General features: G+C 47.2%; 1 protein-coding gene across 4 annotated transcripts; it reads right to left on the bottom strand.

The window, feature by feature from the left end:
• On the bottom strand, nucleotides 1-4493 carry LOC117837507 (YTH domain-containing protein ECT4). Of its 4 annotated transcripts, none has more exons than XM_034717156.2 (9): nucleotides 4150-4493; nucleotides 3703-3785; nucleotides 3472-3592; nucleotides 3215-3288; nucleotides 2268-2813; nucleotides 1295-1885; nucleotides 990-1202; nucleotides 767-913; nucleotides 1-650 (listed from the first exon to the last, which is right to left on the bottom strand). In XM_034717156.2, the coding sequence occupies exons 1-9, from the start codon at nucleotides 4250-4252 to the stop codon at nucleotides 435-437; spliced, it is 2094 nt and encodes a 697-aa protein (XP_034573047.1). In that variant the 5' UTR covers nucleotides 4253-4493; the 3' UTR covers nucleotides 1-434. The 4 variants fall into 4 exon arrangements, with proteins under 4 accessions (XP_034573047.1, XP_034573049.1, XP_034573048.1 ...); XM_034717158.2 differs by having other exon boundaries at nucleotides 3472-3589; nucleotides 4150-4492; XM_034717157.2 differs by having other exon boundaries at nucleotides 1295-1882; nucleotides 4150-4489.
• Between the last annotated feature and the right edge of the window lie 8863 nt (nucleotides 4494-13356).

Raw genomic sequence — 13356 nt, 5'->3', positions numbered from 1 at the left:
TACTCCAATCTAACCCACTTTCATTCAGATCCACTTAATATAACGACGACAACGACGAAGACAAGGGTATACTCAACTCAAAGACCCGATTACGCAACACGCACCCAGCCAGATGGCCTCCGCAATCCATTTTGTCCGGCCACAGAAGTCTCTGGCTTTTTTTTTTTTCCTGATGATGAGGATGGTACTATTACGAAAGTCCTGGAGCTAAGCAAACTGAAACGAGAAAATACGGCAAAAGAGAAACTAGGGGAAAAACTAACAGCTAGCCCAACTGCTCTCCAGTAGGCGCGACCAAGCAAGGCTCTCGGGGCCATGCTTCCAGTTCCACAGGTAGCCCTTGCTAGATCACCAGTTCCTTGGGACCCCACACTTCGGTTGAGTTGTCCGACCATCTTCACGGCTAGCTATGGAACATCGGTTTTGCAATCAAGCTAGCCAGTCTTGGCAACTCCATTGGCGAGGGCGGGCTTCTCGGTTGCTGTTTGGGCCACCTTTGCAGCGTAGGAAACAGCGGGAGCAGTGACGTTCTCTGTAGGAGCCTTCACCTCTCCGTTGACACCGTTTGGTACAGATGGCTTTGGCTTCCCGTTAGCGACTTCCTGCAGCTCACCGGTTGTGACAGAAACGGGAGCCCTGCTGTCCCAGACCTGAGTGATTTAAGACAGACACAGCAGAGGTATTTTAGAAAAACAGGTTAATTAAGTTGGCAAGGTGCTGGAGCCTCGAACTGATTAGTAAGCACGTATTTTTAGTGCGAACGTACCTGCTTTTGGATCTGCTGCTGTTTCGCCCTTTTATCCTGCATCAACTTCTGCCGGCTTTCATAGAAGGCAAAGTCATCCAGGATGGAGGTCTTGCTGACATGCTCCTTGAATATCTTGAGCATCTGAAGGCCTTGTTCAAGGTGTATCTGAATAATTGACCAAAAAAGATAAAGACACCACCATTTTTGCAAGCCAGTGAAATAAAGTCTGGAGAATGCTTACCTCTTGTGTGTCACGGCTATTAGTGACAGGCTTGTTCTCATTGTTCTCTAGGATGATGTGCTTCAGCATATTGTTAGGCACGTCCTTGACAATGTGCCACTTAAGAGAGAAGGAACCATTCCACTTGTCCTGTTGCCAGTACTCAAGGGTTTTCTCAAAATCAACAGCACCAGTCATTTCAGCCACACCAACAAACTGGCCACTTGTATTCACCTGAAATTTCAACATGAAGGCCATATCAGTCAAAGAAAACAAACTCATACATTCATAATGAAATAAGAAATGTTGATTGACAGGACCCATACCGAGAAAAACAAGAATATAGGGCACGCAGAGCCCTTTGACTGAGCTTCTTGATAAGCAGCATCAAGCTTCTTGTTTCCATTGGTGGTGCTTGCCCACACATTGTATTTAATACTCTTGTGGATATCATCCTCACTGTACGATTTAATGACAAAGAACTTTGCAGCATCGTATTGAACAGGGAAGTCATCTCTGTTGAACTGTGCTCGATCAGGTAGGGCACTATCATTCTTGCTTTCGCCAGAAGGAAGGCTCTGCCCTTTCACAGCAATAGAAACAGTATGACCATATAATTTCTGGTTCTTGAAACGGCCAGATCTAGGACCTCTGTTTAACTCAATTGTTCCATCCTGACTCTCATTGCCATAACCATAGTATCCATTAGCACGACCCCTGGGCCTGTACCTGTTGTCCATACCAAGACCCCATCGACCATATAACCTGGAGTCATAACCGTTACTGCCATAAGGAAGACCAGTTTTTATTGAGTTCCCATACTGGGTGTAAGGCCGGGAGCTAGGGTACATCCTATTTGGATATGTAGGTGTCACTGATCCGGTTGTAGCTGTAGGTCTTCGATTCTGCATACCCTGCTTGAAGACAATAAAAAGAGGACATGAGTCAGCCTGCCAATAACTGTTCTAAGAAAGATCATATATGCCATAATCAACTCTAGTATGAAGGGCAAAGGTAAAACTTTGTAAACTGCTCGATCAGGAAGCACATATTTCTTATATTTGAAAGCACAGTATGTCCTTGAATTGTTTAAAGAAAATGGAATTCTACAGAAGTTATGCTCCCCATCTGGTTAGACTAATAAGTGTCATGAAATGTGAAATGAGATTTATCCTATTGTGACTCTGAAACAGTGGAGTATTAGCCTAGCAGGAAACATATGGAAAAGCAGAAGAAGTGCATAGATGACACAGCTTTGTATTCTTAACAATACTATCACTAAATTTAGTCTGAACTCACCATCTGTGGAGCCGTGGAGCTCTTTGTCTGATTTCTTGCTGAGGAACCATTAGCATTGAAAGTCGAGGTCGGCATATGATTAGTTGTAGTTGATCTTTGCTGTCCATTTGCATAAGCAGAGCCATCATACCATGCAAAGTGTGCTCCTGTGCTGTCATAACCATAAGTTGTGTCCAGGTAACCAGCAGAAGGAACTCCACCTAGCAAGGGTGCCCTATAAGTTCCATCAGGCGTCAGTGATGAATTTTGGTGGCTTGACGCAAGGGGTACAGTTCCACTGTTACTGTGAGCAGTACCATTAGGAACACTATTTGTTGTTGTCTTGGCAGGATCGGTTTTAGCTGCTGGCTTTTCAGGATTGACAGAAGACTGGAGGTCGCCTTGAGTGGTAGAAGGAACTGGTGTAGGAGGTTGAAAATACGCAGTTGGATACTGATAATGCTGCGCACCAAACATCTGGCCATCAACTGTTGGAACTGGGGAACTGGCAGGAGAGTATGCACCATAGGGAGCATACCCATATCCATAAATATCGCCATATACTGCCTGTGAAATTCCAAAGAGCCTCAAAATGGTATACATGATGCTTCCAGGAGTAACACAAATATTAGAAGAGCATAAAAAGATACAAGATGCATAATTTTCATGACACGATGTTAGTGGCAGACAAGAAAAACAACCTTTCTAACATGAGGTAACAGTGCAGGAAGCACAAGGAAAAGAGAAAACCAGCCAAAAGCACAAACCATACCCAAAAAAGAGAGGGAATAGCTTTCCACTTCCTACATGTCCAACAATAGACACGACAGTACAGCTATCACCTAGCAGCAGACAATAATAGCAAGCATTTTGACCATTTCTACATTAAGAATATGCTGCAGGATACAAATAGTCATTGGAAGCATCAGATGACAAGTTGAAGAAAAAGATCTTCTAGGATTACTTACTGGGGCAATCTCCACTCCGTCTTGATTTAGATATCTAGGATAATCATCCCACTCGTTCATGGAACCGTCGTAGCCTGTAAGACACGAGACAGCACCAGTTCAGTCATCTAAATCACAGAACTCTCAAACGAAGAAGTAATCAAGCCTACAGTCTGGCACACCACTAGGAAGACGACACCAGCAAACAACTTGCCAAGATACTCCTGCTAGATAGGAAAAGGGCACCATAAGAATTTTTTACACAGTCCCTCACTCACCTCCATAGTAATACGCTGGCAGATAGAACAGGTTGGGATCCATAAAGTCTTGAAGCACCGGCGTGATGGACCGCTCCGGCGGGATCGACACGCTCAGCGGCTGGCTCGCTGCAGCACCCTGCTGAATCGAACAGCACAGACAAACAAGCGAATCAGAATCACAGATCACCTGGAGCAAACCACGAACACACACAAGATGAAAACCCATGAAAGCTTCTGTTTCATCCCTACCTTCTTGGCACCGGCAGGCTCTGTGGCATCCGCTGCCTTGGGCTGCGAATCCAGCGACAGCTTCTGCAGCAGATCCGTGGTTTCTTCGCGCGGCAAATCGGCGAATTAAGGCATCACAAGGGCGTAATCAGATCAGAGCTTGCAAGCTACTAAATCCAAGCAAGCACTAGCAATAAACCCAATCACAAAACTACGAAAAAAATAATCTTTATTGCTCCTGTAGCTTCCAACCAGGTAAAAGGCTAAGGACAGTAAAAACGCATCGATCTGTACAACCCAAGCGAAGGAGCCGGCAAGGACAGACAAGAGCACCGGACAGGGTGTCGGGCGGCCGGGCGGCGCCGGCGCAGCCGGCACAGCAGAGCACGCACCACCCAACCAAGCAGCCAAACCCTCCCAAAGGCAAAACCTTTCAAGCAAGTAAAAAGGACAGCACGAAAAGGATACGATCCGCGACAGGGACGGCTGCAGGAGCCGTAGCGGCAGCGGCAGAAGCGGCCGGCGCCGGCGCGGCGGGCGCTGGGGCCGGGGGCGGCGTGACGGCGGCCATGGTGCGAGCGCGAGCGAGAGATCCCAACGGGGAGGCAGCGACGAGATCCGAGAACCCCCGACCGACCGACCCTTCTCCCCTCTCTCTCTCCCTTCTCCTCGGGATAGGTAGCTCCGAGCTAGCTCGGGGTAGGGAGGGAGGAGGTGCAGCGAGAGGAGAAGACGGCGGCGGCGGACGGGGGTGGGGGGAGGGAGGCGAGCCGCCACCAGAGCAGCAGCGCGGCGGCTAGCGGTAGCAGGTGTACAGGGGGTGTGAAGGGGAAAAGGGGGAGGTTTTGTGTGGGGTGTGGGGGTCATATAGCACCAGCCCAGCAGGCTGGATAGGGGAGTTCGGGAGGAGCACGGCTCTCGGCTCTCGCCCGCCCGCGCGGCCGCTTTGGATTCCCCTCCGCCGCTCCATTCCTTTCTTTAAACTATTCCATCGTGCTCCCTGCAATATATCTTTTTAATAGTATAAACCTCCTGCCTTTTTCTTTTGGTTTTATTTGGGCGAGTGAGTGAACGAGTAATGGACGGATTAGTTTAGTGACTAATCGGGATCGCTCTGGTGTCCGGCTCAGATCCCTTTCTTAGCTCGGTGGGTTTGGAGCCGGTTACTTGGAGTACTGTGTTCAGAGAGTGAATCATCGCTCCACCCACTTGCTTTTGTCGTCGTCCTCAAATTTGCGCCTAATCCTTACTGTTTTGTTAAAAAACATTCCGTTTGGTGTTACGTGTTCGTACCGTAGCTATTTTTGGTGAGGAGTCATTGCTGCTGCGTGAGGGTATGTGATGAGTTCCAGTCCGTTGGTTTCAGTTTATCAGTCACCAAACAGTATTTTTCTCCCACAACAGCCGGCTTATAAGTCCTCGTCATCTCTGCTTTGGCTGGGGTAACAGCGGTCACGCGTGATCTACCAGCAGTGAGATGCCTGCGCACTGTTACGACGGCTACCGCTACCAATAATTGCGTGACTCCAAACCTGGCTCAGCACCAGCCTGACGGGTGACGGCTGTCTCTAGCATTTCCGGCCCCGTCCGATCTAGATATGCGTACGCGCATTTCCACAAGCAGTTTCGAACGGTATAATAAAAGAAAGAAAAACAGAAAGGAAGCCACGCGAGCGAGCAAAAAAAAACAAACACACTTGCTTTTGTCGTCGTCCTCAAATTTGCGCCTAATCCTTACTGTTTTGTTAAAAAACATTCCGTTTGGTGTTACGTGTTCGTACCGTAGCTATTTTTGGTGAGGAGTCATCGCTGCTGCGTGAGGGTATGTGATGAGTTCCAGCCTGTTCGTTTCAGCTTATCAGTCATGAACAGTATTTTTCTCCCTCAACAAATCAGCTTCCTTATAAGTCCTCGTCATCTCTGCTTTGGCTGGGGTAACAGCGGTCACGCGTGATCTACCAGCAGTGAGATGCCTGCGCACTGTTACGACGGCTACCACTACCAATAATTGCGTGACTCCAAACCTGGCTCAGCACCAGCCTGACGGGTGACGGCTGTCTCTAGCATTTCCGGCCCCGTCCGATCTAGATATGCGTACGCGCATTTCCACAAGCAGTTTCGAACGGTATAATAAAAGAAAGAAAAACAGAAAGGAAGCCACGCGAGCGAGCAAAAAAAAACAAACACACAACATTGAAGCGGGCCTCCGGTGCGTCCATCCATGCATGCGTGGCGCACGCAGGCGGCCACGCCAACGCCCAACAAGAGCCGTGAAGCAGAGCACACCGCTGCCGGCCGCCGTTTCCTCCTTGTGCCCCGGCGGCGGCGAATCTGCGTGAGAGTGAGGAGAGAGAGAGAAAGGGAGAGAAAAAAACGAGAGACCCGGTGCGGTGAACCGAGAAGCCCAGAAGGCAAGTACGTCATGAAAGAAATAGTAATCGCTCCGTACTTTCCTAATCTCTCCACCCTCAGTTGAGTTGTCACCGTTGATGCTGAATCTAACGGTGACTGCAGACCACCTCCCCGGTAGACAAGCTCCCGAAGGGATCCGATTCCGGCGCCAGAAATCGACACGTCGGCCGCGACCCGTGGGGCGGATACTGCTCGGCCTCGTGATCCGAGCGGCGTCCCGCCCGCTCGGAGCCTTTTGTTTTCCTGCCGCCCCGCGCCCGCTATGTGCTACGCAACAAGTATGAGACGCTGCTATGTACATGGAATCCACGTCAAGTATAACCTATCAACTTGTACTGTTGGAGACGCTCCGGCACAAGCGGACGGATGGATCGCGTCCCTTTATCTTCGGAACGTGGGATACGATGGAGGAAGCGTAGGAGGGTGATCCTCCTACACGGAACCGTAGGAAGCCACGTGGGCCTCGCGAGGACCAGAATTTGGAAGAAGAACGATCTCGTGCTGCCAACGACCCTGATGATCGTAACAGCTATGGAGCCATACGTGATACGAAGTGTACGAGTTTGCGTTCTCCAGCTCAAGTGTCCTTTAGCTGACTTTGTTCCACCGATGGGGCGTCGTGTTCTTATCTGACAAAAAGCTGCTCCCGGTGTACGTAGCATGGCGCTGCTCTCTTTACTTCTGTCGATGGGATCTGCCGACAGGACCAACAGATCCGATCACCACGGTGCAAAGGCGCGTGCGGGCACCTGCACGGCACAGTCGGCACCTGTTCGCAGCGAGATAACACTAAACACGCGCACTCGCTCTGTCGCTTTGGCAAACTTTTTTTTTTCTTTCCAAAATACTAGTAAAATGCACGTGGGTGTCGTGTTTTAAAAAAAATCTAGTAAATAATGATTTTTTGTTTATAGAGAAAAATGTACATGCATGCATTTTTAGAAAAACTAAAATATATATATAACCAATCAACTAATAATTAAATTTAAAAAAAAAATATGAGTAGCAGGTTCAGACATTTAGCGGAGCATAACCTCACCATATCTTGGAAGGTGCACGTATCATATGAAAGAAATAACAAATAAAGCAAGGGACTTGATTTTGTTGGATACAAACACAAAACTCTCCCATTCCTTGCCTGCATGGCTGCATCCAAATTAGATAAGCATACATGCATGTTAGAAAACCTTCAAGTCCAAATCACTTAGCTATTAAAAAAAGAATACAAAGTGCATCAACACAAAAGAAATATTATTACAATAATGGATACAAGATAGTATAGAACGTAATATTTCATTGTGTGACCTTAATAAGTCAATAAATAACATTGTTCCTTCAGCATGTAGAAAGCTGATGACTTGTTGGCTTCTGAGCTTCCCAAAGAGTCTGACCTCATGCTTTACCTATTTATTAGCTGAGCTAAAAAGTGGTTTCAGAATATGTAATTCCTTGCATGCCTTTGGTCTTCAAGTTGCTAAATGTAGAACACCATCTCAAATCCCTTTAAAAATACAATTCCAAAGTGCATAATAAAAATTCAAGCTACTCTGTATCCAAGTTTTTTTAAGTATGGCATCTAATAACAATGTATTCATTAGAAGGTCCTAGTGTGGAAGTATGTGAAAAATATCTCCAATATGGTGTGACATGTCTCGCTAAGTGCTTCATTCACATGGTGCCTAAGCTAGTGCACCCCGAGAAACTGCATGCAGAAAAAAAAAAGCACCTTCCAGGCAGCAAAAAAAGTTGCCCAACACTACATGCCTACAAGATGATGAGTTCACAGGGAAAAAGGCGCTAGCAGGGATATTCATTCAATTCCATCTGGGCATCTGGCCAATTTCAAGCTGATGCGATACTGTAGCTGCTGGACAAGGAAAGTATGATAATCACCGGTCACCTTCATGCACTCCATAGTAAGGGGAGAAATGTTCAGTTCACACTTTAGGGCAGGGTTTCAAATCTGTGCAAGACTTTACGCACAAATAATACTGCAATTAGATACCAAGCACCTTAACGTTGCAATTACATCACGAGGAATCCAAAAAATGACCCGAACAAAGAAATGTCTTCTATTTCATCCAGTGCTCGTATGGAGTATGCAGGATTTGCAGTGAGCACTGACTCTGTACTGGAGAGCAACTCTGTTACTATATGCTTAGAAATTTGTCATCCAGTGCTTATCTGACTACCAGAAGAAATGTCCTTTCTTCTAGTGCTCATCTGTGGTCTGAAACTATATGATTCTACAAGTTTGCAGTCTATATGCCTATAGGTTACTGCCGAATTCTAAAGGTACTGAGCAGTCATTGATTTTATTCACACCATAAAAGCCTGCAGGATAAGTGTCCTATCTCAACAAAGTGAGCATGCAAGGCACCAAAGCAATGTTTTGATTAACACTCTGAAATTGTATTCTGAAGCACCCAAGTCTATTCGACAAAAAAGGAAGGGCCGAAAATTGATCAACTCAAGGTCTGCATTTACCTACTGGATATTAAACCTGCAATACTGAACCTGTATCCAGCAATGCGAACTCTATATCTATTTTACAATACCAATGAATGTACAAAAAAAATTAACCATTCAAAAATATCAAAGTCCAAATAACAGGATCTCTAGTTAGTCCTGTAAGACCTTACAGGACTAACTGGAGATCCTTCAAAAGAGGTGGATTAACCTCATTCTCATTGTTACAGGAGCAGCTCTCCGATGCCATCGATGGAAGCTGTTGGGGCACTGGCCGTGACTGAACACGGAGGGCACAGCCATCGCAAGGATGAGTTCATGACTCCATGGCGCTGGGATCCAGGGGAAGCTCGCAGCGCCAGGGAATAGGGGCTCTCCAGCCAGGGAGCGGGATCTCCACCATTGTGGCATCAGGTGCCCTCGTTGGTCGCCAGTTCGCCACCGGCGCAGCGCCGCAGCCTCCTACCTCCGCCACCTTAGCATGCACCGATCCACACCCACATCTGTCGCTCGCCTGCCGGCTGCCAGGAATCCCACCCGCCGTGGTGGACACATTGCCGTTTCCGACTGCCACAGGCCGCATCGAGATTCGAGACCGCCGGGTGAAGGCGTGAAGCGCGACACCGCACGCGCAGCCGCTGGCAGGGCACATGGCCATCATGATCGGCGCGTCGCGGGGCATCGGGCGCGCCATCGTTGCGCATGGCTGGGGAAGAGGTCGGACGGCGTGGCGGTAGCGCGTGAGCACCGCACGGCGGGGTTGTCGGGGAGGAGAGGTCTGGCGGCGCAGCGGGGGGGCGAGGCGAAGAGGACTTCCGGCGAAGGCTGGGCGGGAAGGGAACGCGGCGAGGAAGAGTTTCGACGGACGGGGGAACGGGAAGGCAAGCATGGCGGGGGTGGGTGAATGCAGGCAGGAGCGTTGCGCTGGGCTCGTCGGTTCGACAGGCTCGGGTAGCGCGCCGCATGGGCATTCGGGAGGAGGAGCGAGCCACGCGAGGCCATGGGCGCGGCCGCGCGAGGCAGCTGGAGACTGGGAGAGGGACTTGGGACGGCGTGCCGCGGCTTCGGAAGCGGAAGGGAACCTCGGTGAACGATTTTTGGACGGCGGGTACGCGGGCGGGTATAAACATCGCCCGGTGAAAAAAAAAAACGTTTTCGACCGAAACATTTTCTAACTCTTGATTTCCATGCGTCTGCACCCCTCCTCTCCTTCAAATACATGATGACCGATGGGTCCAGCGTAAGGGGTACGGTGACGCCGATTTGAATGAGAAAAGTTTTCAATTATTTTCGATCTTTATAGTATAGACTAACTCTTAATTTTTACGGGTATGCACCCTATCCTCTCCTTCAAATATATGACAAATGGGTCCAACATGAGGGGTACGGTGGCCCCGATTTGGGTGAGAAAAATTTTCAATTATTTTTGATCTTTATAGTATAAACAAGCTTAGCCAAACTTCAAAACAATAATATTACGGATAGTATATTTGAATATAGTCTTGCTTTGGATACATCACCACAACTTGAGAATGGCGATGAAGGATACGCACGCCTTGCCGTTCGTCTAGTGCTACCTCACAATAAGTCAGCGTCAGAGTAGACGATGGGATCAAATGTGTCAATGTCCGCTGCTGCTGAATTGCCCTCAATTAAGCAGGATTTTTTATTGCCAGCTAACATGATCCTGCTGGATTGGAGTATACTATTGTGCAAGGTTGCAAAAGGCGCTCTCTAGGCGGTGACCTACCCCTAGAGCCTAGGCGCGTCTAGGTGTTTCAAGGTGGTCTCCTAATCGGTGTTGCACATACGCATATACTTTGCCACATATATACATATCCTTAAAAAAGCAAAATAGAAGACTAGTGGGCCTAAAGTTGAACCGAAGGCCCATCAAAATAGCCCAACCCGAGCCACAACAGTCCCACCTTATCCCTATCCCCTCCCTCCTCCCACCTTGTCCTCTCGACCTCTCCTCTCGACCACCCGCGAGACCACGGCCCCTGCATCGCCCCCGCCATCCCGACCACCGCCACCGCGGGTCTCCATCCCCTAGCTCCTTCTCCTCCTCCGCGCACCCGCGCCCACCCCTACCTCTTCCTCCTCCGCCGCCTGTCCCTGCCTCCGCCACCTCCCGTCCCTAACCTCGCCGCTGCCATCCTGGCCTCCGATGCCACCACAGGCCACCTAAGGGACCGCCTACCCCCTAATCGCCACGGTACCCTACCGCCCAACGCATAAGCGTGCTTAGGTGGCCACGGAATTCCACCTCATGGAACACTGCTATTGTGGCAGCAAACCTGGAAAAAGCCTCTGAAAGTTGCACTCGACCTAATTTAGAAGATGCGGTGTAAAAAAGTTGCCCGACTTTGAATGAAGATTTAGGGGGTGTTTGGATCTTTAGTCCGGACTAAAATTCATGTCACATCGAATATTCGGAGGCTAATTAGGAGGACTAAATATGAGCTAATTATAAAACTAATTTCACAGATGTAGGCTAATTCGCGAGATGAATCTATTAAGCTTAATTAATCCATCATTAGCACATGTTTACTGTAGCATCGCATTATCAAATCATGGACTAATTAGGCTTAATAGATTCGTCTTGCAAATTAGTCCCCATCTGTATAATTAGTTTTATAATTAATCTATGTTTAATACTTCTAATTAGTATCTAAACATTCGTGACACCCCTTTAATACTCTAGGGTATTGACATAGGTTCTATCATGTCCACCGATTCCAGTTCTGAGATCCGCGCTAGCTGTACTAATTGTCTGCATTATGTCCCACCAATATTGTGTACGGTGGGTCCGTCGTATACGTACAGCTGCTATACACGATAAAACATAATGCTTCCTCGTCTCATTTCGAATCCCGGTCAGGCGTCCACCTCTCTCCTCCCACCAACCCGTCTCTCCTCCTCTCCAAAGCCGTGGCCGCGGCGGCCGCGGCGAATCAGCCAGAACCGGCGGCGCGGGACCAGATCCGACGGTGCCGCGGGTGGATCCGAAGGTGCCGCTGCATCTCCGCTCCACCCTTTTTATCTGTTTTGCTACTTTGGTGGTTGGCGTGAGCGCTTTGATTTATGAAGGTTGTGCTTCCCTGCTTGGCGTGAGGCCAGATATTTGCTCTACCAGATATCAGACATATACTTGTTTATTAGTTTTTAATCTGTTAGCCTTTCCTTGTGCGCGGTATGTCTAGATTTGATGAAAATTATCTACCACAGAGCTGAAAATATACCTACTGCTCTTGCAATTCTAGTTGCAAGTTCAAGTTTCACAACAAAAAAAGGATGCAGAATCTGTTAGCCTTATAAAGAAGTTGTATGCTAGTAGGTCTTTGACAATAGTAGCTTCCTTTCAGAATACTCTCTTCTTTGTTGTCTTTCCCATTTCATTGTGTGACCAAGATCTGTTCAATTTATCAAGATGCTCCCTGGCCTTCCGCTGTCTGAACGAGATAAAAAATTTCTTTGACAGCTGCATGAATTCATATGCAGGTATATCTATCTTGGGCGCTTTTGTCAACAAAGTTAAAGGGATGTTTGGATACCTTAGACTAAACTTTCCCTATCACATCGGATGTTCTAACTAAGAGTATTAAATATAGTCTAATGATAAAAATTAATTGCATAAATGAGGGCTAATTCGCGAGACAAATTTATTAAACCTAATTAGTCCATGATTAGCCCATGTTACATTAACTTGTATCCATACGCTTCAGATTATTAGCCTGGAGTTCGCCACCAGCAGTATAGCCAACCCTACCCTATCACATCAATCCCACAAGCCTCTTATCCATTCCCGTTCGATCGTGGTGGGAGAGTAAGTCAAAATAGCTTACATTAGGTTTAGGGATAAACAGGCTCGAACCGATGACTTCCACCACATCAAGGTGACACTCTACCGCTGAATAGGAGAACAGTAGCCTGACAAACAATCGGTTCAGTCCGATTCAGGTGCCAATTCAGGTATAACATGGGCTAATCATGGACTAATTAGACTTAATAGATTCGTCTCGTGAATTAACCTCCATCCGTGTAATTGGTTTTATAATTAGCTCATGTTTAGTCCCTCTAATTAACATCCGAATATTCGATATGACATGAAATTTAATCCGGACTAAAATCCAAACACCACCTAAGGGGCCGTTTGGTTCACAAGGCTAAACTTTAGCCCATATTTAGATACTAATTAGGAGTATTAAATATAGACTATTTACAAAACCTATTACACAGATGGAGACTAAACGGCGAGACGAATCTATTAAGCGTGATTAATTTTATAATTAACTTATATTTAATCCTTCTAATTAACCTACGTTCGACGTGACACGAATTAAACTTTAGCAACAACCCCTAAGGGGGTGTTTGGGTAACACCTCCTAAACTTTAGTACCTGTCACATCGGATGTTTGGATACTAATTAGGAGTATTAAATATAGTCTAATTATAAAACTAATTACACAGATGGAGTCTAATTTGCGAGACGAATTTATTAAATCTAATTAGTCCATGATTTGACAATGTGGTGCTACAATAACCAGTTGCTAATGATGGATTAATTAGGCTTAATAGGTTCGTCTCGCGAATTAGTATAGGAGTTCTGCAGTTAGTTTTATAATCCGCTCATATTTAATCCTCCTAATTAGTATTCGAACATCCGATATGACCCTCCTAATACCTCGTATCAAACACCCATGAAACGTCCTCGTAGCCCGGCTCTGCCTTGCCGTGCCTTGCACAAATTCCCTTCCTCCTCGCGTCCCCAAGCAAACTGACGCCTCAGAA

The sequence above is a fragment of the Setaria viridis genome, chromosome 9, assembly GCF_005286985.2.
Source record: "Setaria viridis chromosome 9, Setaria_viridis_v4.0, whole genome shotgun sequence".
NCBI classification, from domain to species: Eukaryota; Viridiplantae; Streptophyta; class Magnoliopsida; order Poales; family Poaceae; genus Setaria; species Setaria viridis.
Note: the sequence above shows the minus strand (reverse complement) of the source record. Positions and strands in the feature narration are given on the sequence as shown.

What these genes read in the sequence shown, in the direction of transcription:
- LOC117837507 (XM_034717156.2), bottom strand. Translation starts at nt 4,252, where the DNA reads ATGGCCGCCGTCACGCCGCCCCCGGCCCCAGCGCCCGCCGCGCCGGCG. An exon ending in ACGGAGTGGAGATTGCCCCA is followed by an intron (nt 2,814 to 3,214) that starts GTAAGTAATCCT and finishes GGAATTTCACAG; the next exon opens with GCAGTATATGGCGATATTTA. An exon ending in CTATATTCTTGTTTTTCTCG is followed by an intron (nt 1,203 to 1,294) that starts GTATGGGTCCTG and finishes TTGAAATTTCAG; the next exon opens with GTGAATACAAGTGGCCAGTT.